This window comes from Mus caroli, chromosome 15 (genome assembly GCF_900094665.2).
Source record: "Mus caroli chromosome 15, CAROLI_EIJ_v1.1, whole genome shotgun sequence".
NCBI classification, from domain to species: domain Eukaryota; kingdom Metazoa; phylum Chordata; class Mammalia; order Rodentia; family Muridae; genus Mus; species Mus caroli.
Genome location: NC_034584.1, coordinates 9,266,617 through 9,290,436, shown reverse-complemented (window position 1 = coordinate 9,290,436; position 23,820 = coordinate 9,266,617). Strand labels below are relative to the sequence as shown.

At 45.1% G+C, this 23,820-nt stretch overlaps 2 protein-coding genes across 4 annotated transcripts in view; one reads left to right on the top strand and one right to left on the bottom strand.

The window, feature by feature from the left end:
• The window catches only part of Drosha (drosha ribonuclease III), a 105,991-nt gene extending 100,201 nt beyond the window's left edge, over nucleotides 1-5,790 (bottom strand). The window contains exons 1-3 of one of the 2 annotated variants that reach the window (XM_021182952.1): nucleotides 5,668-5,790; nucleotides 4,417-4,519; nucleotides 3,156-3,221 (exon numbers count right to left, since the gene is read on the bottom strand). In XM_021182952.1, the coding sequence (XP_021038611.1) occupies nucleotides 3,156-3,172 (17 nt within the window). In that variant the 5' untranslated portion in view covers nucleotides 3,173-3,221; nucleotides 4,417-4,519; nucleotides 5,668-5,790. The remainder of the gene's footprint in view (nucleotides 1-3,155; nucleotides 3,222-4,416; nucleotides 4,520-5,667) is intronic. The other variant, XM_021182954.2, reaches the window with a different exon arrangement.
• Nucleotides 5,791-5,941: 151 nt separating this feature from the next.
• C15H5orf22 (chromosome 15 C5orf22 homolog) lies at nucleotides 5,942-20,011 on the top strand. Of its 2 annotated transcripts, none has more exons than XM_021183687.1 (9): nucleotides 5,942-6,139; nucleotides 6,910-7,055; nucleotides 9,048-9,197; nucleotides 12,298-12,724; nucleotides 13,445-13,507; nucleotides 13,865-13,986; nucleotides 15,630-15,696; nucleotides 17,845-17,984; nucleotides 19,038-20,011. In XM_021183687.1, the coding sequence occupies exons 1-9, from the start codon at nucleotides 6,059-6,061 to the stop codon at nucleotides 19,168-19,170; spliced, it is 1,329 nt and encodes a 442-aa protein (XP_021039346.1). In that variant the 5' UTR covers nucleotides 5,942-6,058; the 3' UTR covers nucleotides 19,171-20,011. The 2 variants fall into 2 exon arrangements, with proteins under 2 accessions (XP_021039346.1, XP_029326031.1); XM_029470171.1 differs by having other exon boundaries at nucleotides 6,052-6,139; nucleotides 6,995-7,055; nucleotides 19,038-19,927.
• The last annotated feature ends 3,809 nt before the right edge of the window (nucleotides 20,012-23,820 follow it).

Genomic DNA, 23,820 nt, shown 5'->3' with positions numbered 1-23,820 from the left:
ATAAGATCCTCACCCTAGTTGCCTGGAAGTCAGTCTTCCACTAGCAGCCTTTGGATGAAGACGTAGAACTCTCAGCTCCTCCTGCACATGCCTATCGCTGCCATGCTCCCACCTTGATGATAATGGACTGAACCTCTGAACTTGTAAGCCAGCCCCAATTAAATGTTGTTTTTTATAAGATTTGCCTTGGTCCCGGTGTCTGTTCACAGCAGTAAAACCCTAACTAAGACACTGGGCATCCTTCCTCACATCTCCATCCCCCCTCACTGTTTACAATACCTCTCTTCTATCACAAAGAAACACCGACCCCATCAGAACAGGTACTGTATCAACGCACCAACTCATCTGCATCCAACCCCATCTCCAACTTCCTGCTAGCAAAGCTTATCTTGCTAGAAGCACCTAGGGCTCCATCTCCAAATACAGATATGGGACTAGGGGATCACTCTCCATCTGCCAACTCACAGTCTCTCCCTGCTACCCGACCCTTCACATCAGCATTTAGATGCCCAGTCAGTCTATTCAATGCTTGCCTTGGCCTCCACTTCTCCCTCAACTTCATACTGCCTCATCTTTTTCATGCTCAAACTCCCTGAAAATGATGGGACGGACTAAATGTTTCCTCAAAATCCTTATATACCTGTGGTGATATGGGGAGGATGGAGCTTGAGGAAGTAACTAAGATTAAAGTAAGTCATGGGTGTTATTGATGTGAGTCATGACCATGCTGGTTAGAATGAGAAAAGACCCCATAGTTTATGTATTTGAATGCTTGGTCCTCAGCAAGCAGAATTTATTAAGAAGGGTTACAACTGTTGGAGGAGCTGTGTCACTATGGGTAGGTTTCAAAAGCCCACACCAGGCTGTTTCTCTCTCTCTCTCTTTCTTTCTGTCTCCTCTCTCTCTCTCTCCTTCCCTCCTTCCTTGCCTGCCTGCATGTGGTTCAGGATGTAAGGTCTGAGCCCTATGCCTGTCTGCCTGCCTGCCACCATGCTTCCTGCCATGAGACTGCTTCTAACAATCCAATGATGAGATTAGTGCCCTTATGAAAACAGAAGAGAACCTGGTCTCTACCTGCTGAGGGAGGATACAACAAGAATACCACCTGATCATCAAGACAACAATCTTCACCATGAGAGCGAACCTGAAACTCGATCTTGCTGACTCCCTGACAAAAGTCTCTAATCCTTCATCAGTGCGCAAGCAGGATTCGTGCCAGGACCTTGATTTCTACAGTTCCTAAAAAGCAGGAACGCTAAATTCTCTTCCCAATAAATATCACTTGTTGAGTATCAAGACACATACACATACCAGGAGTCATCCCGAAACCTTTTTCTCCTTTACCTCATTACTAAAACTTTATCTCAAAACTGCAATAATGTATGTGTCGCTATATCTTAATAAAAAGGTTTTGGTCTTGGTGTTTTGCTTTGGTTTGATTTTGTTTATTTTTTGAGATACGGTCTCATTCTGCAACCCTGGGCTGCCTGGAACTTGTTATGGTGCAGGTTGGTCTGGAATGCACAGAGATCAGCCTGCCTCTGCCTCCCCAAATAAAAAATTCCTACCATTTTCTTTGCAAATGCTTTAATAATACTTAGTAAGTACTTCTTTAACTAGCTACCGTAATATTCTTTCCAATCTTTCAGCAACCCCATCACCACACTGTTTGCCTTGTGGGACCAAGCAACTGCTAGATCCTTGGGCTTCCATTCACAGCTGCTGCTGACCATTGTTGGGAGTTGGACTGCAGACTGTAAGTCATCAACAAATTCCCTTACTATACAGAGACTACCCATGAGATCTGTGACTCTAGAGAGCCCTGACTAATACAGAAGTTAGGCTCCAGTGAAGGAGTGGACTTGCTTACAAGGCAAGAGCAAGCAGGCAAAGAGCAGGAGATTCCTTCTCCCACACCCTTATAGAGGCTTCCAAGCAGGAGGTGTGGCCCGGCTTCCACACAGGTAGATTAAAGATGCATTTTCCCCCTCAAAGATCTGCATCAGAAGCAGATCTTCCCACTTCAAATTAAGCAAAAATCCCCTCAATTGTCGCTTCTATTTTTGGGTTTTAGTTCCAGATTAGTCAAGTTGACAGTGAAGAGTACTCATCACTAACTTCTGTCTTAGTCAATGTAATAGCCATTCAGGGTCGACTTCTAGTCATTCGCCTTGAGGGATGTAACTGAAGGCTGAGCCAGAATATAAAGCTCTTGCTTTTGCATCGATCTGCATCTCAGCGTCTCACTGTGTGTATGTGTGTGTGTGTGTGTGTGTGTGTGTGTGTGTGTGTGCGTGTGTGTGTAGGGGGTGGGGGGGTGATCTCGAAATAAGTACACTGACCAAGGGTCGAGGCCTTACAATAGGAGGCTAAGAAAGGAGTAACAGTGTTAGGAGGGGTGATAGATCCATGTTACCATGGGGAAATTGGACGGCCTCTCCACAATGGAGGTAAGAAGGATTATGTCTGGAGTGCAGGAGATCCCTCAGGGCATCTCTTAGTACTACCATGTCCTGTGATTAAAGTCAGTGGGAAACTACAACAGCCTAATCCAGGCAGGCATGCTACAGGAGGAGCTGAGAGTTCTGCATCTTCATCTAAAGGCTGCCAGCAGAATACTGCCTTCCAAGCAGCTAGGATGAAGAGTATTAAAGCCCACACCCACAGTGACACACCTACTCCAACAAGGCCACACCTCCAAATAGTGCCACTCCCTGAGCCAAGCATATACAAACCATCACAGTTAGCTAGAAAAAAAGGTAAGTTATTCTAACAAAGTCTTCTTATAAAATGAAGGGATTCACTGTATAAATTCTCTAACTCTAGAGAACCCTGACTAATACGCCTTCCTCAGATTTCCTGTTCTTACAATACTCTCTACGGCTTCTCAGCAGGTCCTGCAAGCATCACAGTTCACCGATCATTACGTAAGCTCATGGTGGGGGGTGGGGGGGACTCTAGGATGTTTCTTTGACTCTTCTGGTCTGGTTCCTAGCTGTACTCACAAATCTCTGAACAAGTTATGACCACAGATAACAGAATGAACTCAGTCCCTGCCCTTCCCCTGTATCTGAACCTTTCCCACCCTCTCTGGCGCACTACCTTCCCTCTCTTCTCTAGGCTCTCGAAACTGCCATTCCTAGAATACCACTTACCACGTATTGCCTTGCATCTCGATGCGTCCTGTAGAAAGGCTACATCTTCCACTCACGATGTAAGTTCTACAAGACAGAAAAGGTTTAAACACGTTTCTAAAACTGCCAGTGCTAAAAATGAGAGTAGGAGGGGGCATTTTTGTTTACAAAATTTATAAAATTACCATATCAGTAACTTTAGCCTATTCACAAAATCAGGATTTGTATTCACAAAATACTGAGCTATTGTCCATTTTCCAAGCAAACTGCCCACTGTCCTTATTAGTTGGACAGTTGTGTTAGCCCAAAACTATCCATTGCTAAACTGACCAAAAGCAGCCACCTCCAGTCTCTGGTTTAGTAAAAGACTTCAGGAAAGACTTCCTCCATCCTCCACAGACAAATTTCTCTTCACTGTAGAGCTAGGATCAAACCAACACACACAGAAAAATCCCAGTGAAACCTGAATTCTATTTCAAATACAGCCACAGCCCGACTAACACACAGTGACCATTCTTTTTTTTTTTTTTTTTTTTTTTTTTTCGAGACAGGGTTTCTCTGTGTAGTCGTGGCTGTCCTGGAACTTACTCTATAGACCAGGCTGGCCTCGAACTCAGAAATCCGCCTGCCTCTGCCTCCCGAGTGCTGGGATTAAAGGCGTGCGCCACCACGCCCGGCACAGTGACCATTCTTAACTACGTTCTCAGTTCTTCCCACAGAACACTGTAAACACAAATGAACGTCCACAAAGTGCTTTCTCACACACACTCACACACACACACACATATTGGGCTATCCCAACACTGGAGAGACAGAAACAGGCAGCCAGCCTGGTCTACAGAACTAAAATTCCAGGACAGCCAAGGCCCAATAAAAAACAGCTACCAAATAATAAGATGAATGGCTGCTCCTCAAGCCAATACTCTCACGATTAAACTTGGGACTCAGAGCTACTGCTGGTACCACAGGCTACTCACAGCCAAGAGAATTGAGTACAAACACCACGCTTGGCATTGGAGGCCCTGCAGAACCTGAACCCAAGCTCTCCCAGGCTTATCACCTGATTTCTTTCCCCACAAAGCCCCTCTTAGCCCATACTTTCCAGGTCAGTTAACATAGCAAGCACTAACAGGAAACGCTCTGCTCTCCCTTACTTGGCCAGTGAATTCCTACCCATCCACCAACCTCTTGTGAAGAACTCCTGACTCCCCTTAGGATTGCAAGCTCACTGCTTCTAGATTGCTACTACTTAGTGTAGACTCACTTCTTTTACGGAACTTACCAGAATCTGCGGTCTGTGACAGTCCTGTGTGCCCATGTTGAACTCCTCCGGCATGTCCGTGAATCAAGGGTTCATTCAGTCATTCCTGCAGTCTTCACAGTCTCTGCACACAGTAAACCGCAAGTTTGACTCTCCCTCATTGTGCATGCCTCTAAGTCACTACAATTCCCTTCCACTGCTCCCCACAAATACGAGTTTTCAAAACCACCTGGGAGGTAAGCAGATTCACCGATTCCATCACTTACTGAGCCATCACATGTGAGACACTTTCCCAAGCTCTGTAGGCTCAAAGATGAATAAGGCACACAAGCCTGCAGAGTTCAAGGATCGCAAAACCCATATACAAATGTTTATATAATAATAATAATAATAACAATAATACGATGTCCCGAACACTATAAAAAGAAAAACGCGAAGTGATAAATACAAGAAAGTAAGGATGTAGAGAGTCCTGGAGAACAAAAAGGACTCTACTGAAGCTAGAGGTGGACAACAGTCAGGGGAATTAACACCTCTCCACAGTGAGAAAACGGCACACTCCGTTAGAGAAGCTAGACAAAGGCCCGGCCAGTGGTGGCGCACGCCTTTAATCCCAGACCTTGGGAGGCAGAGGCAGGCGGATTTCTGAGTTTGAGGCCAGCCTGGTCTACACAGTGAGTTCTAGGACAGCCAGGGCTACACAGAGAAACCCTGTTTCAACACACACTCCCCTCCCCCCCCCCCAAAAAAAAAGCTAGATACTGTACCACTGTACTATGGATGCGAAATTCAAGTCAATTAATTTAATACAAGTGGGAAATACCTATTCTTGGGATGCCCTTTGAAAGCAGGGAAACCGAGGGAGCGATTCTGAACAGTTTACTCGTCCAGGACCGACGACACACAAGACTTGCAAGGTGTGCCTTGAAGTCACTGAAAACCCCGCACTTTCCCCAGGTTGAACCTGCAGCCAGGCCTCCTGCTGGATGAAGAGCAATTGCACGTTGGCTGGTTTGCATCTCCCGCCAGCCTGCGAGGTAAGTGCGGGACTCCGGGACTCTCCTCCCCCCGCAAGCCGGGCGGCCCCGCGCCTGGACCACGGCTCGCGCTTCGCAACTAGATGAAAGGCTTCCCATCTACGGGATCTGTACCGGGTCGCTCTTTTCCCCCTGGCCGCAGAGCTGCCCCGAAGCCACCCAGACCCAACTCCCAGGATCGTTTAGGTCGATACTCGTTCTCCGAAAACCCATCAGGCGCTCCCCGTCTACCTACAGAGAATCCCGGGGTCGCCGCCATCAAAGCCCAGCCTGGTTACTATAACAGCCTCCACGGCTGAGGAGCCACCCGCGCCTCCGGAACAGGAAGCCCCGGGAATTAAAAGGCAAACCGGAGAAAGCTGGGCCTGGGGAGGGAAAACTCTCCGGAGCGCGTCGCAGTACCCTTTGCACCGTGATTGGCGGATCAGCGAGAGTGACGGACGTATAGACCAATCGACATTGTCTACAGGTCTCACACTCGCCCTTCCACCGTGTCTTCCTCCAATCCGGAAGCGCAACCGGGTGAGCGCGGGTTTCCGCTGCGATCTAGCCGTGGGGGCGCGCGGCTTCGGGCTGCCGGGCTCCTCTCCCGCGTGTCCCGCGGCCTTCCTGAGTCGCGCGGAGACATGAGTGACACCGGAGGCGACCGCGCGCGCCTCAGGCGCTACCCCAAGCTCCCGGTGTGGGTGGTGGAGGATCACCAGGAGGTGAGCGGGCGACACAAGCCACGGAGCCCTGGCAGGAGGGATTCGAACCCTGGCAGCCAGCAGAGGCTTGACCAGCACCTAACGCTGGCTGCAGCCTGTCCCCCACCACCACCAACGTCATCATTCCACGGTTTAACGAGAGGGTTAGCCAGGACCTGAGGGACCATAGTCGTAGCTCGTGTCATATGAAGAGGAAAGCCTTCAGCGTTTATTAATGTACTACATGGCAGTGCAGTCGTAAAGTGGGTAGCTTAACTACACTTCTGGAAGACGACCTAGCAAGTCTAGATTTGTTTGTAGGACCGACCCCTGGAGGGTCTCTGGATATAAAACAAAAGGGATCAAGAGTGAAGCTCTGCGGTACACCCTTTCCCCCAGGAAAAGTGGGTTATTTACTGATGGAGAAAGTTAAAGGAGGAAAGAAAGAAGATCTCTGTCTGAGACAAACCCAACTTTGGGTTACTCGGTGCTTTTAAATTTGTTGGTAAACTTGGATGTATAGCGTGTAGGAGGAAAAAGCCATCTAGTCCCACTTAGCCATCCTAAAGGGACAGAAAATGCCCTAAAACTTAGAGTGCCTGGAACACAGTTTAATGCTAGAGTGAGTGGTTGGAGATTATCATCAGAAACCATCTTTGGTAAAGCTATTTTTTTAATGTTCCCACGTTTGACAACTTGATGCACTTCAGGTTGGTGCAGTTTCTTGTTTTGTTGTTGTTTTGTCTGCCCTTGACAGTGTGCAGTTCTCACTGTGTGTGTCTGTATTCCAGGTTCTGCCTTTCATATACAGGGCCATAGGTTCGAAGCATCTTCCTGACAGTAATATAAGTTTCTTACATTTGGACTCCCACCCAGACCTCCTTATTCCTGTGAACATGCCAGCAGACACTGTGTTTGATAAGGAAGCACTCTTTGGGTAATGTGATTTTTTTTTTTTTTTTTTTAGTCATCTTTTATGTATTTGAAATACAACATATAGCACATGATAATAGATTTTGCTACACTCACATTTGTATTTTTTGTTTGTTTGCTTGCCTTTTAAATTTTTATTTAGAACTTTTTTTTCTACCCACTAAAAGAGCCAAATAGGGGTCAGGTGCGATGGCTGATCCCTGTGATCTCAGTCCTTGGAACGCTGAGGCAGGAGAATTACAGTTTGAGGAGAGCCAGGGCTACATTGAAGCCTATTTATGGTTAAGCATTGTCAAGATGCTTGGCAGAGTCTAGAATTATCTGAGAAGTGGGTTACAGGGCTTGCCTATGGAGGATTATCTTGATTGGATTAATAGAGGCCACTCCCTAGGCCTCTTGTGAGTTTTTGGGTCCATTCTTTTTGAAACCCCCACACATTCCTACCCTTGATAACTAATATCTTAGTGTACTGGTGGGTTTTGTGTGTCAATTTGACACAAGCTGGAGTTATCACAGAGAAAGGAGCTTCAGTTGAGGACATGCCTCCATGAGATCCAGCTGTAAGGCGTTTTCTCAATTAGTGATCAAGGGTGGGAGGGCCCATTGTGGATGGTGTCATCTCTGGGCTGGTCTTGGGTTCTATAAGAGAGCAGGCTGAGCAAGCCAGGGGAAGCAAGCCAGTAAGTAACATCCCTCCATAGCCTCTGCATCAGCTCCTGCTCCCTGACCTGCTTGAGTTCCAGCCCTGACTTCCTTTGGTGATGAACAGCAATGTGGAGGTGTAAGCTGAATAAACCCTTTCCTCCCCGACTTGTTTTTTTGGCCATGATATTTTGTGCAGGAACACAAACCCTGACTAAGACACTCTCCCACTGAGGCCCAACAAAGCTGCCCTGTTGGGAAACAGATTCCACCGTCAGGCTACAGTCCCACCCCCACCCCACCTCCCAGTTGTTGGGGATCAACTTGTTATATAGCCAAGGCCAACCTTGAACTCCTGCTCCTCCTCCCAGTGCAGGGACTGTATGCACGTGCCACCATGCCCAAGTGTCTGCATTCTTTTATACTTTCAAAAATCGAGCCTTGGAAATAATGAGTTGTGTTGTATGTGTTTACTTTCCTTAAATTAAAAATGAAATTTGTAAATGTTCATTGTAAAATATTAAATTATTATGTCTACATAAACAAGTTTTCTTACTTTAAAAAGGTACATTTATAAAGCTATTGCATGGCATTATTTAAATTTTTTAAGATTTCTTTCATTTTGCCCTTGTAAATGACACCTGACTCTCATCCGTTTCATTCAGTCCATTGTTTATGTCATTTTGATTGAAAAAGTTATGATGAAAATTCATGCTCTTACAAAAGGGGTTAGAAAACAAGATAGTAGTGTCACTACTAACTCAGATAAGTAGTGTCCTCCACCAAAACCCCCCAAGCTTCTAAAGCTTAACTAGGATGCAGAATCCACCAGGTCACGCTGTCTAAATAACCAGTTAATTGGTCTTTCAAAGAAAAAATGATACTTATTTCGCAACTCTGTGATGGATGATTCAAGAACTAATTTTGGAGGGGCTGGGGCTTTTTTCTTGAAGCAACTGTTGTACTTCACAGTCTATAGCAGTTTTGGTGTAGTTTTTTGCTTCACAGAATATTTTCAAATATCTACTTAGGAGCAAGAATTAATAAAACCGAGAACATTTTTCAGTAAAACTACCTTTGGACAAGGGTGATTGCTAGTTATAAAACATGCAGCGACTACTAAAAGACCTCGCGCGGCCTGGCTCTTAGGCTACCGACCCACCGCGATGCTTGTGTGCAGTCAGTACAAATGCTCATGCAGTAAACAGAAATCGTGTTTCCATGGAAACAGCGTTAACCTAATAGTCTCAGGGACCATACTTTTAAAACTTACTGTCTTAAAATGTTGGGGAAAAACACTGATTAATATTTTAATGTTTCTTGGGTTTTTTTTTTGTTTTTTTTTTTTTTTCAGAGAACTGAGTATCGAAAATTGGATTATGCCTGCAGTTTACGCTGGCCATTTTTCTCAAGTAATCTGGCTTCATCCCACATGGGCCCAGCAAATCAGAGAGGGCAAACACCACTTCTTAGTAGGCAAAGACATTTCTACCACAACCATCAGGTAATTTCCTCATTTTCAATGAGTAAGGAAGGATTTGAATTCTTTTCATTATACTTTGGATTCCTGTAGTAACTTCCTACTACAGAGTCACGGTAAGCCCCATCCCGTCCAAAAATAGTTCTTGAATCATCAAAAACAGTTTTAATTCTGTTGATCTTCTTCATGTGGCCTTCTGCTCCTGATGCAGCTATAGTGTGTTGAATTTAACTCTTAGAAGTGAGCCAGGCAGGGGTGTGGCACCCACCTATAATCCCAGACCTTGAGAGACTAAGGGTGCTCAGAATTAAGAGTCAGCCTGAATTCTAGAGAGAGACCCTGTCTTAGGTGTAGCTCAGGAGTGGATCACTTTCCTAACATCCCTACAGCCCTGTGTTCAAGTCCCAGCACTAAAGAAAAAAAGAAAAAATGTAAGCTTACATGGGAGTTGTGGTCCATATCTATAATCACAGCCGTCTGGAGGTGGAGGCAGGATGAGCTAGAGTTCAGGGTCACCCTTTGTCTCTAACAAACAAAAACAGCAAAATTCACTGGGTTTGCTTTCATCTGTAGTAAGTCCGTGTCTGGGTTTACTTAGGTTTTACATTTATTGATGTGATTTTTGGTATTTATTCTAAGTTAAATTGTTATGCCCTCTGATTGGAGCTATATGTGTATCAGGTTTTTTTTATGTGCAGTACTTAACCAACATCCTCTGTCCTGGGCTACTACGGTGTCATCTTTAGAAGTAGCTGTCAAGGTCTAACTTCTTGGGATAAGAGGAACTCTTTATGAGTGTACACATAACTTTCTGGGCCCTAACATATAATGAAAATTGTGCCCTTTATTTCTGTTTCTGATTTTATGACAGTATTATCTTTGGTGGTGTGTGTTTTTGTCATTTGTGTGAGTAGCATCATCTTGATTTATAAAAGTCGTACTTACTATATAATTTTTTAACGTAATTAGAACTCAACATGTAACAAATATTGTACATAATATTGGCCTATATGAGATTGAGTTCAATATGTTGAGAGGACTTCATAGAACCTATGAAATCAAAGCATTTCATAGATTTTTGTTGCTGCTGTTATCTGACAGACAACAACAGCCCTTTTGTCTCTCAAATGCTGGGATTAATGGTGTGAACCACTGTGTCCAGCTTGATCGGGATATGTGTGTGTGAGAGGTTTTTTGTTTTTTACTTTGAGACAGGTTCTCACTTACATTGCTTTACATAGCCTACAGCTCTATGGAGACCAGGTTAGACTTGAACTCACAGAGGTGTGCCCCCCCCCCCAAAGTGTTCTAATTAAAGACGTGCATCACACAGCTGCCATAGTTTTTCTAAGACAGGACCTTATTCTGGCACAGAGCAACATAGATATTTTTGGAAACTCAGTGCATAGTAACAGTTTGGAGAATATTTTGCTAACCTCATGTTGTTAGTTAATCTACAAAGTAAACATGTGTGTACAGCCAATTGCGTTGGAGAGCCATGGATCTGAGTTTATTTGCAGAAATAGAAAAGGTGAAATTTGCTTTACTAAAAAGATGATACGGCTGTGTGGAGAGCTAAATTAGTAACATGCTTACAGTGCAAGCTGAGGACCTGAGTTTGCGCCCAGAACCTGTGTATGACAAAGCTAGGCACGCAGCACATATGTCTAATGCCAGTTCTGAGGAGACAGAGACAGGCAGATCTGTGTGCCTACAGGCCAGCCAGTGCAGCCTACCTGTGAGCCCCAGACCAGCAAAAGACTCAAAAGCAAGATGGAAAACACTCGGGAAATGCCCCCCAGGGTGCCCTCTGACTTCCATGTGCACACACTAGCTTCCATACCCACACGTGGACTATAAATTTAGGTTGGGGTTACAGTCTTTGTCTTTATTAGGATGTTACAGTTTTTAACAAGCTTAGACTTACTTTTTTTTAATGTCGTTGATCTGTTTTGAAAATTGTCTTTAATTTCATAGCTCTAGGGGCTGGGAGCCTCAGTTGGGTATTTGGTTAGTATGGTTGAAGGCCCAGACTCAATCCCCAGCTCATATATGTACCAGTTATGTTGGTACATGCCCACAATGCCAGCACTCAGAAGATGGAGACAGGAGAACCAGTTTCTGGCCAGTCTAGGCTATGAAAGATCCTGTCTTCTCAAGTAAACCTAAAGCTGTGTGTGTTAAGTGCGGACAGGTGAGAAATAAATTATATCATTTTCATGTAGTAGAGCATGCCTCTGAAAAATGTATTTGAATTTAGTGTTCTAAGTCCTTACCAAGACATAATATAGTCAAAAGGCTGAAAACATACCAATATTTCTAGAATCAGAAATCTTGTCTACATATGCCTGTTGTCCAAGAGTCCAGGGCTGCTGAGGCAAGATCGCTCGAGCGCCAGAGTTAAACACCAGAATGAGCACCATGGTCACACTATGTCTCATTACAAAAGAAAGAAAAAGAGTCAGGGCTGGAGACGTGCTCAGCAGGTAAGAGCACGTAATGCTTCATCAGAGGACAGAGACGGGATCTTAGCAGCCACGTTCAGGAAGCTCGCACACACCTCTGTGTCCAGCACGCTGAGATCCTGGGCTCTTGCATGTACATATATCAAGCCGGTGTAACAACTGCCAAGTTGTCCTAGCTCTCTGTCTGCTATGTCTCACCTTCAGTGTGTGTGTGTATGTGTCCCACTTTGTAGCCCAGGCTAGCCTCATTAGCCCTGCCTTAGCTTCCCAAGCTCTGAGATTATAGATGCGAGTAAGCACAGCGGGCTCCCAATCTTCATGTTCCCCGATCTCTTGAGTCCTCAAAGGAACTTTCCACTTTGACGGTCACGGCTGGTCAGTAGGGACAGGGAGAGCACTGCGCCATTCACCTGTTCTGTCAGTCACTGACCAGAACTCCCATGGCAGCCATATCTAGCCGAAAAGGTGCGCTGCAAAAAACATGGAGTCTTTCCTTCAGGCAGTAGTGTGCGGGCTCGGAATATGGAGAAAGCTGACTTCTGAAGAGAATGTGCCGTGGTTAAAGCGCCTTGTTTTTCTCATGTGTCGTAAGTGTACAGTGTCACAGCATAATGTCAGCTCACGTGCTGTTCCTGACAATATTTTTTCCTTCGGTCCAGGGTTACGAGTACAGATTATTACTTCCTAAGTGATGGCCTCTTTGTCCCTGAAGACCAGCTAGAGAACCAAAGGCCCTTACAGTTAGATGTGATTATGGTAGAGCCTTACAAACTCTGTAGCAAACAAGATGACAGTGACTCTGTGTCTTCTACAAAGAAGCCCAAGCTGGCACTGGGAAGTGGAGAGAGCAGTGCTGCGGCTGATGGGGACTCTTGCTCAGAAGGACGTCGAGGAGACGCAATGACACCAAGGAGTGACCATGCTTGCCAGGAGCCGTCCTGCTCATGTTCCGGAGGTCAACAGAGCCAGAACACAGCCAGCGCTGGGGCGATTCTGGACATACTGAAGACGGGAGATGCGTTTGTTTTAGATATTGACTTGGATTTTTTTTCTGTCAAAAACCCCTTCAAAGAAATGTTCACTCAGGTAAATGTGGTAGCTTGAAAACATAGACCCTGAGAGTTGCATAGCATGTCTCTGAATTATACATAGCAAGCGCTCTGCAAACAGCCAGATGGTAATTATTTTAGGTTCAAAGGCCATGTTTTCTGCCACATGGTCTGTTCTTTCCCAGTCTTTTAAAATTATATCCTAGTTAAAATTCCAAAATCTAAACTACTTCAAAATCCAGAACTTTCTGTGAACCATGATGAAGTACACCTGTAAAGTCCCCAGATATTCCAGCATCTGAAAGACTCTGGGATTTGGTAGGACTTCTGCTTCCAAGCATCTCAGAGAAAGGGATCCAATCTGCATTATACTTTATAATTTACTAGCTGTATTTTTTATTTCTTATTACACAGATTTACTTTTTAGGGGGTGGTACATGGCTACAGCTCACAAGCACATTCAGAGGACAACTTTTCAAAGTTGGTTTCGGAATTATCAGGCTATTAGCTCATTTGTATATTGTATTATACCCAGCTGGATAAACTTGTCCTGATAAATTAGGTCTGCTTTGGAACTCTAAAGAGTACAGTATGCCTGTTTAGAATACAAAAGTAAAGTATACAGTTCTCTCAGACAAACCTTTGGGTGTTACCTAGAACATTCCCCTTGTATCACAGACAGTGTTGGACACTCCTAACCTGGGGGGCGCCCAGTTGGTGGCATTGTTTGGTAAATTTTTGGTGTTTTGTCTTACAGGATGAGTACAAAATTCTACAGGAGCTTTACCAGTTTAAAAAGCCTGATAGTAACCTTCCTGAGGTAAGCCCTGCCCTTATCTACCACTACATCCTGCTGTCCTTTTGTTTACACAGACTCTGCGTAGTTCTAGCTGGCCTCAAATCCAGCCTCCTGAGTGCTAGGATTGCAAGTGTGGGCCACCTGACCAGGCTCTAATGACATCTTGTAGCGTATTTAAATGTTCTCAACTATCCAGGTTACGTGTGTGCATAGATATAGATATAGACACTGACGCATGCATGTCTGGGTGTTGGGGAATGCCCCTTAGTACACAGAAGATATTTTTAGCTAAGTGAACTGCTATTCTCAGCATAATAGTATTTTTCTTGGTTTTATTTTGAAGGGGTAACCGTAACCTTGGTTTTCCATGTTTTTAAGGACGGTTTGGTGGATGTTGTTGATGCTCGAACTCATCAGTTGGAAGATTTAGAAGCAGTCTTTGCTGATTTGTGTGACGGTGATAGTGAAGAAACCGTACAGAGCTGGGCTTCAAACCCTGGGTGAGATCCCTAAACCTTTTCTTCCCAAATCATGAATTATCCATTCTACATACATTTCCAAGTTTGTCGGTGAGTGCTCTGTAAAGTTAGAATGAAGGATTAGGGGGCCGCTTGCTTAATCAGAGTACTTGCTACATCACCGTGGGGGCCTGACTCCAGATCCCAGGCATCTATTTAAAAAGCCAGCCTCCGCACGCACGGCTAGGCAGGTGGACACAGGAGCATGCTTGTAGCTGCCACAAGAGTCAGTGAAAGACCGTTTCTCAAGAAGTAACTAAAGGAGAAGAAGTAACTAAAGCTGGCCCTGCCCTCCAGCCTTGACTATTAGTTACGTGCTCTCTGTCAAAGGATGTGGAGGTAGAAACAGGAAAATTGGGAGCTGAATATCATCGGTATATTGAGTTACAAGCTCATAGTTTTTTCTAAAATAACAGTAAAAATAGTAATTATATTAAATTTTACTTCAAGAAGAAAGAACCAGGGCACAGTCACAATCAGATCAAAGCAAAGCCAAACTCCTGCACTGCAAATAATCCAATGTCCAATAATCCGGAATTCACTCACAGTCTTCTGGGCTCCTCCGAAGGGCTGGGGTCACTTCTCCAGCTCCCCCAGTAATACACAGTCTGCCTTCTAGGCTTCAGCTGGCTCTACTCCACTGCTGCTGCTGTTCTTGGTGGTCATCTCATGGCACTGGGATCTCCAAAACTGCTGGGGTTCCTTGCTGCAACTGAGCTGTACTTTGACTAATAGCCTCTCCGGGGCTTTCTTCAGGGACTCCAGCCCTGCCCCTGCCACACAGTGCCAAGTGTCAGATACCCTCCATGATCCCTTCAACACCTTCAAAACCAGCATCACCTGGGTGATTCTTCCGCTACCAAGGTCAGCATCCAGCACAAGGTACAACCTTGGCCATGTCTGGAACACAGTTTCTATGTGCTGACTCTTGGGTAACGCTTTTCAGAAGATTTCACCTTAGTGATGCTGGTCTTTTCTTAATTACCACTAATTTCTCAATGAGCTAACCAGCTTCAGGTGTCCCAATAAAACAAAAGTTCCTGGTCTCTTATTAATCACAGCTGATTGTTCGGCTTCTGCTAACCCCACAGATTCTTTACACAAATGCTTTCCTCTGGAACATCACCCACCAGGCCTTCATCATCTGCAGTGTCCTCAACGTTTTTTATTTTCCAAGTGCCGACAGAATGTCACACTGAGTGCTCAGTGCCTTTCCCAGCCCCAAGTCCCCAAGTCTTTTCAAAACCAGCATGGTCAGGTCTGTCACAGCCGTCCCCCACTGTGCTGAAACCAGCACCATAACAAAGCAAGTGGGGAGACAGGGATTTATTGAGCTTAGTCCTCTACTTCACATCAAAGGATGTCAGCACAGAAACTCAAGCAGGGCAGGAACCTGGGAGCAGGAGTGATGCAGAGGCCTTGGAGGGTGCTGCTTACTGGATTCCTCCCCAAGGCTTACTCTGTTAAGGTTCTCTCCTCTCAAATGACTTTAGCTTGTGTCAAGTGGACAGAAAACTCCAGCACACTCCTAACCCCAATCTATGGTAAAAGTCATATCTAGGATACCATTGGATGCCAGTTCTACTCAGGGTTATTGTAGGTAGTGACTGGTGGCTCTTTTCCAGGATGGGGTCACTAGTTCCACTTGTACAGAGTTTGAAAAAACGGATGGAAGTACCAGACTATGAAATGGTAAGTATTTTATCATTGTAAAATTGATGCTTTATACAGGTAATTTTCTGGGTGAAAATTTTGTTAAACTGGCTCATTCTGTTTATGTTACTACTCTCTGAATTATTAAAAAAGATATAATGAGTAGTGAAATATATACTTTTTAGAAACAAGAATTTAAAAAATATTTTTCTAGCAAAAAGATCCTTATTTTATCTAAAAAGCAGAGGTACCCCTGAGTCTTACTGCTCTTACTATATAATTTGAGACAGGGTCCCATGGAGCCTGTGGCCTGTAAAACCCCACTTCCCAGTTCCGTTTTTTCAGGCAGGCACCACCACGCCCAAATGCTACCGTGTTTTTTTTTGTTTGTATTTTTGCTGTGCTTGTTGATCGTTCAGTTGACCTCACCGTCCATAAGTTAGTCTAGAATTGCAAATTTGAAATGATCCACTCATTGATTTTCTTTTTTTTTTATTTTTCTATTTTGTGGCAAGGTTTTACTGGGCAGCTCTGGCTGACCTGGAACTTGCTATGTAGACCAAGCTGGCCTCAAACTTCCTGTGGTGAATGCTGGACTAAAGGTGTGCACCACCACACCCGGCCATTCGTTCTTACTTAGGCTTTTTCCCTTTCTCTGAAAACTTAACCTGATCATAAAAACCAAAAGAGAAAGAAACAAACTGTGTTTGATCCAAGAATTTAAATGTTTGTCAGTCGAGACCTGAGTGGAGAGGCAACAATATTTCTAATTGTTATCTCTAATTGGAATTTCTAAGTTCACGTTGCCTTATTTAAAGCGTGTATTTTCCTCTTTGATCCCAAATTTGACAAAAATTAAAGATTTAAAAGTTCAGTTGAAGCCAGGAAGGGCATCACTATAGTCTCCGCCCCTGGGAGTGGAGGTACAGTAGCAGTTTTCAGGCTATCAACTGCATGATTTCTCCAAAGCCAGTCCGGGCTGTACAGCCAGGCCCTGTGTCAAAACTCAGAGTTCAAGTGCATTTGTGAGACTGTTAAGAAGCCACCGCTGCCGAGACTCCAAATGCTCCACCTCTGCCTCTGCCGCTCCTGTCCCATCAGCGAGGGGGCCTTTAATGCTTTCTTAGCAGATGGAATGCTGTCGTACCACTTTATTGGAGCTGATGCTTACTAACTTAATCTTCACTTATGGAAAAAACAACAGCAAAAGAATATCATGATCAATGCTTGCCGTGCCAAGGCGGTACTCTTTTCTGGAAATGGAGTTTGTTAAGAATAACAGATATTAGAGCTGGAAAGATGATTCAGCAGCTAACAGGACCACTGCTCCTGCAGACTGAGGATCAGTTGCCAGCACCCACAAGATTGCTTACAACCATCTGTAACTCAAGTTCTGGGGGAGCTGATACCCTCGCCTGGCTTCTGTGGGCACTGCACACGTGTACTGCACAGATATACATGGAGGCAGAACACCTATACATACAACAAAAGAAAAAAAAAAAACTGATAGACGCATGATACTCAGGAATTGAAAATGTAATGTTTGGGCAGTGGTGGTGCACACCTTTAATCCCAGCACTCGGGAGGCAGAGGCAGGCAGATTTCTGAGTTTGAGTCCAGCCTGGTCTACAGAGTGAGTTCCAGGACAGCCAGAGCTGCACAGAGAAACCCTGTCTCAAAAAAACAGAAAGAAAAAGAAATGTAATGTTGATTTATAATCAGATGTATGTTCAAGTAAGTATGCCTGAAGCATAGAGCGTGCGTGGAGGGGGGCGGGAGATATGGGGGTGCAGATATAGTGGTCAGACTCTATAGATGGTTCTCCTCCTCCGATTATCGAGGTTCTTGAGATTGGACTCAGATCCTGGCTTTTTGGGGCAAGCATTTCACTGCTGAGCCATCTCACTGTCCCATGGCCTCTATTTTGAGATATGTCTCTGACTGAACGTGAAGCTCATTCGCTTACCTTGGTTCACAGGTCAATGAACTTCAAGGATCTGACCATCCCCTCACTGTCCATTGTCCCTAGAGTCGTCTGAAGTCAGTGAAGTCTTAGAATGAATGTCCTTTAGAAGTCTTGTTTTCAGTCTGGACCATGAGCCCAGTGCAGTGCACACTAAGCACACAGTCTACCCTTGAGCCGTCTCCCCAGCTCATTGCATCATTTTACATTTTATTTATTGTCAGGTCCACCAGGCTGGGCTAACCTGCGATTATTCAGAACTTCCTCATCATATCAGCACAGAAGAAGAAATTGAGTATCTTATTCAGTCTGTGTATTTGCTATTAAAAAGTCTACCAAAACCTACTCTTGTGACAATTGCAAGGTAAGTGTGTGGCCCATCCAAGATGTCCATACCCTGCTCTCTGGAACCTGTGCGAGTCTTGTCTCTGTGGCAGTAGGGACTTTGCAGTGCAGTGGATGTAAGGATTTTGAAATGAGATGATCCTAAATTACCTGACTGGAGTTAGTATTGTCACAGGATGCCTAGAAAGAGGAGCCAGAAATAGCAGAATCAAAGGAGATAAAGTTGGAAGATGCTGTCCTGCCGTCTTTGAAGGTGGGGAACAGGGCTGTCAGTTTAGAAGGCAGGTAGTATCTGGTTGCTAGGAACACTGAAAGAACAGGACCTCTCCTAAAGCTGTGTGTTTTAAACCCCACTCACCCGTGGCCCTACCCCCACCACACACGCACAGAAGAGATGGCTGAGCAATGAAGAACATTGGCCGCTCTTGGAGAGGACCCGAGTTCTGTCCCTAGCACCCAACATTGGATAGCTCACCACTCCAACTCCAACCTTAGGGTATCCAGTGTTCTGTCCTAGACTCTGGACACCGGCACCCATGGCTGCACATTTATACATACAATGCAAACACATAAAAATAAAACCTTAAGAAAAAAAAATGGCCTTACCCTGAAATACAGCCCTTTCTCACCTATGTGGAGATGGTGAGCTTGCTGAAGGTGATCTGGGGAGATGGCTGAGGGTAAAGTACTTGCCACCCAAGGATGCAGGCCTGAGTTCAGCTGTGGTAGCCATGCTTATGATAGGCACTTAGAGGCAAAGGCAGGAAGGTCACAGGAACTGTGGGACCTTCCTGGTCTACACAACCAGTCTGAGGCCTTGGAGTCTGCTTAGCAATGTCCCATCTCGATATCAAATACCAATCCTTAGTATTATACCTGTCCTATAGAATATCATTTTAGAAAATAATAAAGGGCAATTCTTATAAAGCACCAAAAGTGGGGTAAGCATCTCCCAGCTCTCAGCTGTGATCAATCGCCTGTGTGGCCCTCGCTGGCAGCAGCGCACTGGCTGTGCCTCCACATGGACGACTTTGTTCTCACTCTGCTCTGCCCCCTTTCCTCTTGGTTTCAGGTCCAGTCTGGATGATTACTGTCCTCCGGAACAAGTTGACATGATTCAGGGAAAGGTCCTCGACGTGCTGCACTCGCTCTACGGGACCCTGGACACTCACCTGGTGTACTCAGAAGAGTCCCCTTCGAGCTGAGACCATGCTAGGCTGCTGTGCAATTTGGCACAGTGATAGACCAGGCTTTTGTTTCTGGGCTTCCAGAGTGCACTTTCTTGTTAACTCTCAGTTGGAGTCAGAAAGATACTTGGAATCAAATCTCCACGCAAGTATCAGTGAACAACCACGTATAACACTTGGGGTAGACGCAGGGGTTCTTGTTTGGCTTTATTGTTTTTACATCAAATCCGTTACCCCGGTTGATGGCTGTTATCTTCCTTGCTTCCCATCGCTGCCTTTGATTCTGTAAGAGGTTTTTGGTTTTTTTTTTTCTCTTTCCCCAACAAGGGTTTGGATGATATGAGATTTATTTATTTATTCGCTGATGTTTATTTAGCACTTTTGAGAGCCAGGCGCTGTTAAAGACAAGCTGCTCTGCCCTCGTGTGGGAGACCTGTGAAGCAAATAAGGGCCCACAGCAGTCTCAGGGAAAAAGGGAGCGCCACGGCTGCGTCTGGAGAACTGTCGGTTCTCAGGGCCCCCTGGCCATAAGTGTAAAGTAACATTCGCAAAAGGCATGTCAAAGACCCTTGCCAGGCCATGACCGTGTTTGCAGAAAGTCTGCCGCTCTAAGAGTGTTGGAATTGTGCCCACGCGGTTGCTAAGTCTTCTCCAGACTAGTTTGTATGCAAGGGGTGTGGTTGAATAGACCTAAGCAGACAATGTTGTTGTTGTTGTTGTTGTTGTTGTTGTTGTTGTTGTTGTTGTTGTTTTGGGTTGTTTGTTTCTTGTTGGTTGGTTTGGTTTGGCTTGGGGGTTTTGTTTGTTTTTTGTTTTTTTCCAGACAGGGTTTCTCTGTGTAGCCCTGGCTGTCCTGGAACTCACTCTGTAGACCAGGCTGGCCTCGAACTCAGAAATCTGCCTGCCTCTGCCTCCCGAGTGCTGGGATTACAGGCGTGCACCACCACTGCCCAGCTGCTTATAGTGGAAACGCCTTTTGGGAGTTTTGCCTTGGTGGTCATTATGGTCCTCAGTTGGCATTTAAGCATTTAAGCACTAGGTGTCATTTTCTTGGCAGTCAGTCAATCAGTCGAGCGGTTAGAAAGTTGCTAAGCGGTTAAGGGCACTGGCTGCTCTTGCAGAAGGCTGCAGTTCAGTTCCTAGTACCCATATGGCAGCCCACAACCTCATAACTCCAGTGTTCTCTTGTGGCCTCCAAAACCACACATGCATGCGTGTACATACCCACATGTAAACATACAAACATAAAGTTTTTACTGGAAAGACCTGTCACAGCGTAGAGAAGAGAATGTTTTCTGCTCCATGCATTGAAGATGGTGCTTCATATATTTAATGAGCCAAGTTTGCCCTTAGTGAGCCAGAGAGTGGCTGCAGACACCCACCCCACCAGCCATGAACAGGACCGTCTTTATCCTGGAAGTTAATTTCTGTTTGCCTGTTCCCTGCACTTTTTCTTCACTTTTGTTCAGTAATTACTTTCTAACTACTTAATTTCTTTAAAGGGTAAGATGATATGTAAAGAAAAAATAAAATATCCATCACTCCTGGTGAGCACAGTAGTTTTGGTCTTCACAGACCGTTTTCAACCCTCACCTGCACGTGGGCCTGGAGAGGGGAGTAGCCAGGATCAGAGTGACCTACCTCACTGCGGCCAGTTCTCCAGGATGCCTTACCCTTGCCCTGCGGGGCATCCTGTTCCTACAGTGCTCATGTTTTCCTCTGGCGAATTCTCTTGGCACTGAGGAGACTGACAAAAATCCAATACTATGAACGCTTGTTTGTATTGTGCAAATAAACCCAACTGATAGCCTTCCATTCTGATAATCAAAAGATTTGTATTCTTCCAAACTCAGAATTGTAACATTGTTTTTAAGCTCTGAAATGTCTTGTTAAAGAGTTCTGTAGCTAGACATTTCTAGGAATAAATTAGTCTATGTGCAAAATGAAATGAAATCATGTGTTTGGAAGCTTTAAGGGTTTCAGGTCAAACTATAGAACTAATTATTCTTCGTGTCAGTGTGTGGACTTAGTAGAGTTTTAGCTGTTTTTGTTTTCATTTTTTATTGTTGATGGGTTACTGTAACTCCAGTGGACTCTGATGTGATTCATCATTTTTTAAACCTGAATTGGATAAAACTTTTTAAATTACTAAATAAAATAAGCATCTACTAACATTTTTAAATTTTTATTATTTTAGTGTGTTGCATGTGTATATGTGTACCACATGGCTTTAGTGTCCATGGAAGCCAGAGAAGGTGTCCAATCCCCTGGACTTGGAGCCAGTACTCTTAACTGCTCTGCCATCTTTTCAACTCCCTAAGATTTAACTTTTATTTAAAAATTTTTATATACAATGTATCTTGTATAACTCCTCCCAGATCCCCCCTACCTACTCCATGTTCTATCTCTCAAAAAAAAAAAAAAAAGGAAAGAGAAAAAAAAGGTCAAAAAAGTACCAAAAGTCACACACAAAAAACAAGAGCATTTTGTGTAGCCAGCTGCCCCTCTGATGGTACTTGCCACTAGAGTCATAGACATGCCCAGTAGCGCTCCACTGGAGAAAACTCATTGCCCCTTTCCCAGAAAATACCAAAAATAGATAGCTTTTCCATAGCAGGTAGGGCTTTGTTCCTATTTTCTCTTCTCAGTGCTGGGATTTTGTCTGCTTTTAACCTTTGCGGGTCTTGTGCGTGCTGCCAGTCTCTGTAGTTCCCATGCCTGTCAGCCTTCTCTCTTTGGTGTCATCCACCACTCTCACCATCTTCCCACCTCTTCTTCCACGCAGAGGGCAGGGGGGTGATGGAGACACTCCACTGAGGGCTGTGTGCGCCGAGGTCTCCAACTCTGCCCATGGCTCAGTCATGGATTTCTGTATTAATTAGGACAAAGGAGCATCTCTGATGGGAGCTGGACAATACTCTGATCTATGTGTATAGCAGTGTGTCATTAGGAGTCATGTCATTGCTCTGTACCATTGGCAGAATTCTAGTAGGTTTCCCCTTAGGCCTATGACCAATTTAGTTCCAGGTATCTTGCCACTTGAGCAGTGCCAAGCATATCTTCCATCTTAACAAAGTCTTAAACCCAATGGTAACACTTGCACCACTATTGAAACAGTGTTTGTAAGTTGTAGGGTTTGTAGCCAGGTGATGCCAGTGACCACTTTACTCCTCCAACATGCAAAGTACCTTCCGGCACTGTGAACAGTAGTCAGTAGGGATGAAACTTCTGGCTGGGCACCAGTGCAGGCCAGTTCTGCTGCTGCCTTCGGTGTGTTCAGGCACTGTAGCTCAGCTGCCTGGCATGAAAGCGACCAGGTTTGTCCAGGCTTATCCAGGCCGGGTGGGTTTGCAGGAACACACTTGTCTTGAATGCCGGTGGGGGGGTTGTGTTCTGGGGGAAGAAGCCTTCTCTGAGGCAGTTTTCAGTGTTACAGCTTCTTAGGGGTTAATAAGGGCTATATAAACCTTGGGGAGTGGGTAGCAGGTTGGGTGGATGTAAATTATTAACTGGTGCTGAGGTTCTGGGAATGCTTCATTTGCATGAAGAGGAATTCCAGGGGCTTGATGAGCATGTCCTTGTAGGCAGAGAGCACATTCCTACTGTAATTGGCCATCAGGCTGCATGGCTACCTCAGTGGTGGTGGAGGAGGGAGTTGCAGACCCTGAAGAGGAAAGAAGCAATCCTTACTCCTGCCAGTCTCAAGATGAGTTTTGGGAGTTTCGGGAGTTTGGACATGTCTCAACTTCACCATTGCTCCAGGCCTGCTCTGCCTCTCTGTTCCTTCCTGGGTCAAAAGAGTAAATGAAGGAACATGGGATCTTTTCTTCTAGAAGGATTTGTTCTGCTGTCTTCATCCTCCGATGCAAAGGTTTGAAAGTAGGCCTATGATGGTTTCTATATCCTTGGAGTGGCACCATCTGGAGGTGTGGCCTGGTTGGAATGGGTGTGTCACTGTGGGTGTGGGCATAAGATCCTCACCCTAGTTCCCTAGAAGTCAGTCTCCCACTAGTAGCCTTTGGATGAAGGCATAGAACTCTCAGCTCTGCCTGCGCCATGACAGCCTGGATGCTGCCAAGCTCTCACCTTGATGATAATGGACTGAACCTTTGAACCTGTAAGCCAGCCCCAATTAAATGTTGGGTTTTATAAGACTTGCCTTGGTCATGGTGTCTGTTCACAGCAGTAAAATCCTAACTAAGACAAGGCCCCAAAAAAGTAGCTAACAGGGTGCCAGTGGATGACCAACTCCACCTTAAGAAAGCTGTTGCTCAGAGCTGTAATCCTGTCCCTTATCAACAGCTGTAATGGTGATGGTGATACAGTTATTTAGAAAATTAAGAGAGAAAGGTGATGTCATTTGGGCCTCAAATTGCAATATAACACTCGCTTTGGGGCGGGGGGATGAAATTCTGACCAGAACGATGAGCGGGAAGCTCCACCCCTGAGCAAGCAGGTTTCAGGCTGGGGGAGGGGAGTCTACACAAGGCCATCAGGTGCTTGTGTTTAATGGTTGCCTCCATCATCTTCATTTGCATCCTCTGCCATTCGAGGCCCCACAAAGCTCTTGCTGCCTCCCTCCTTCCCTTTCTAGGCCTTATCTTTATTGCCCAGGTATTGGGATTGCAGGTGTGAGTAACCACATACACCCAACGACGTTTTCACTTT

What these genes read in the sequence shown, in the direction of transcription:
- C15H5orf22 (XM_021183687.1), top strand. Translation starts at nt 6,059, where the DNA reads ATGAGTGACACCGGAGGCGACCGCGCGCGCCTCAGGCGCTACCCCAAG. An exon ending in GATAAGGAAGCACTCTTTGG is followed by an intron (nt 7,056 to 9,047) that starts GTAATGTGATTT and finishes TTTTTTTTTCAG; the next exon opens with AGAACTGAGTATCGAAAATT. An exon ending in CTGATAGTAACCTTCCTGAG is followed by an intron (nt 13,508 to 13,864) that starts GTAAGCCCTGCC and finishes CATGTTTTTAAG; the next exon opens with GACGGTTTGGTGGATGTTGT.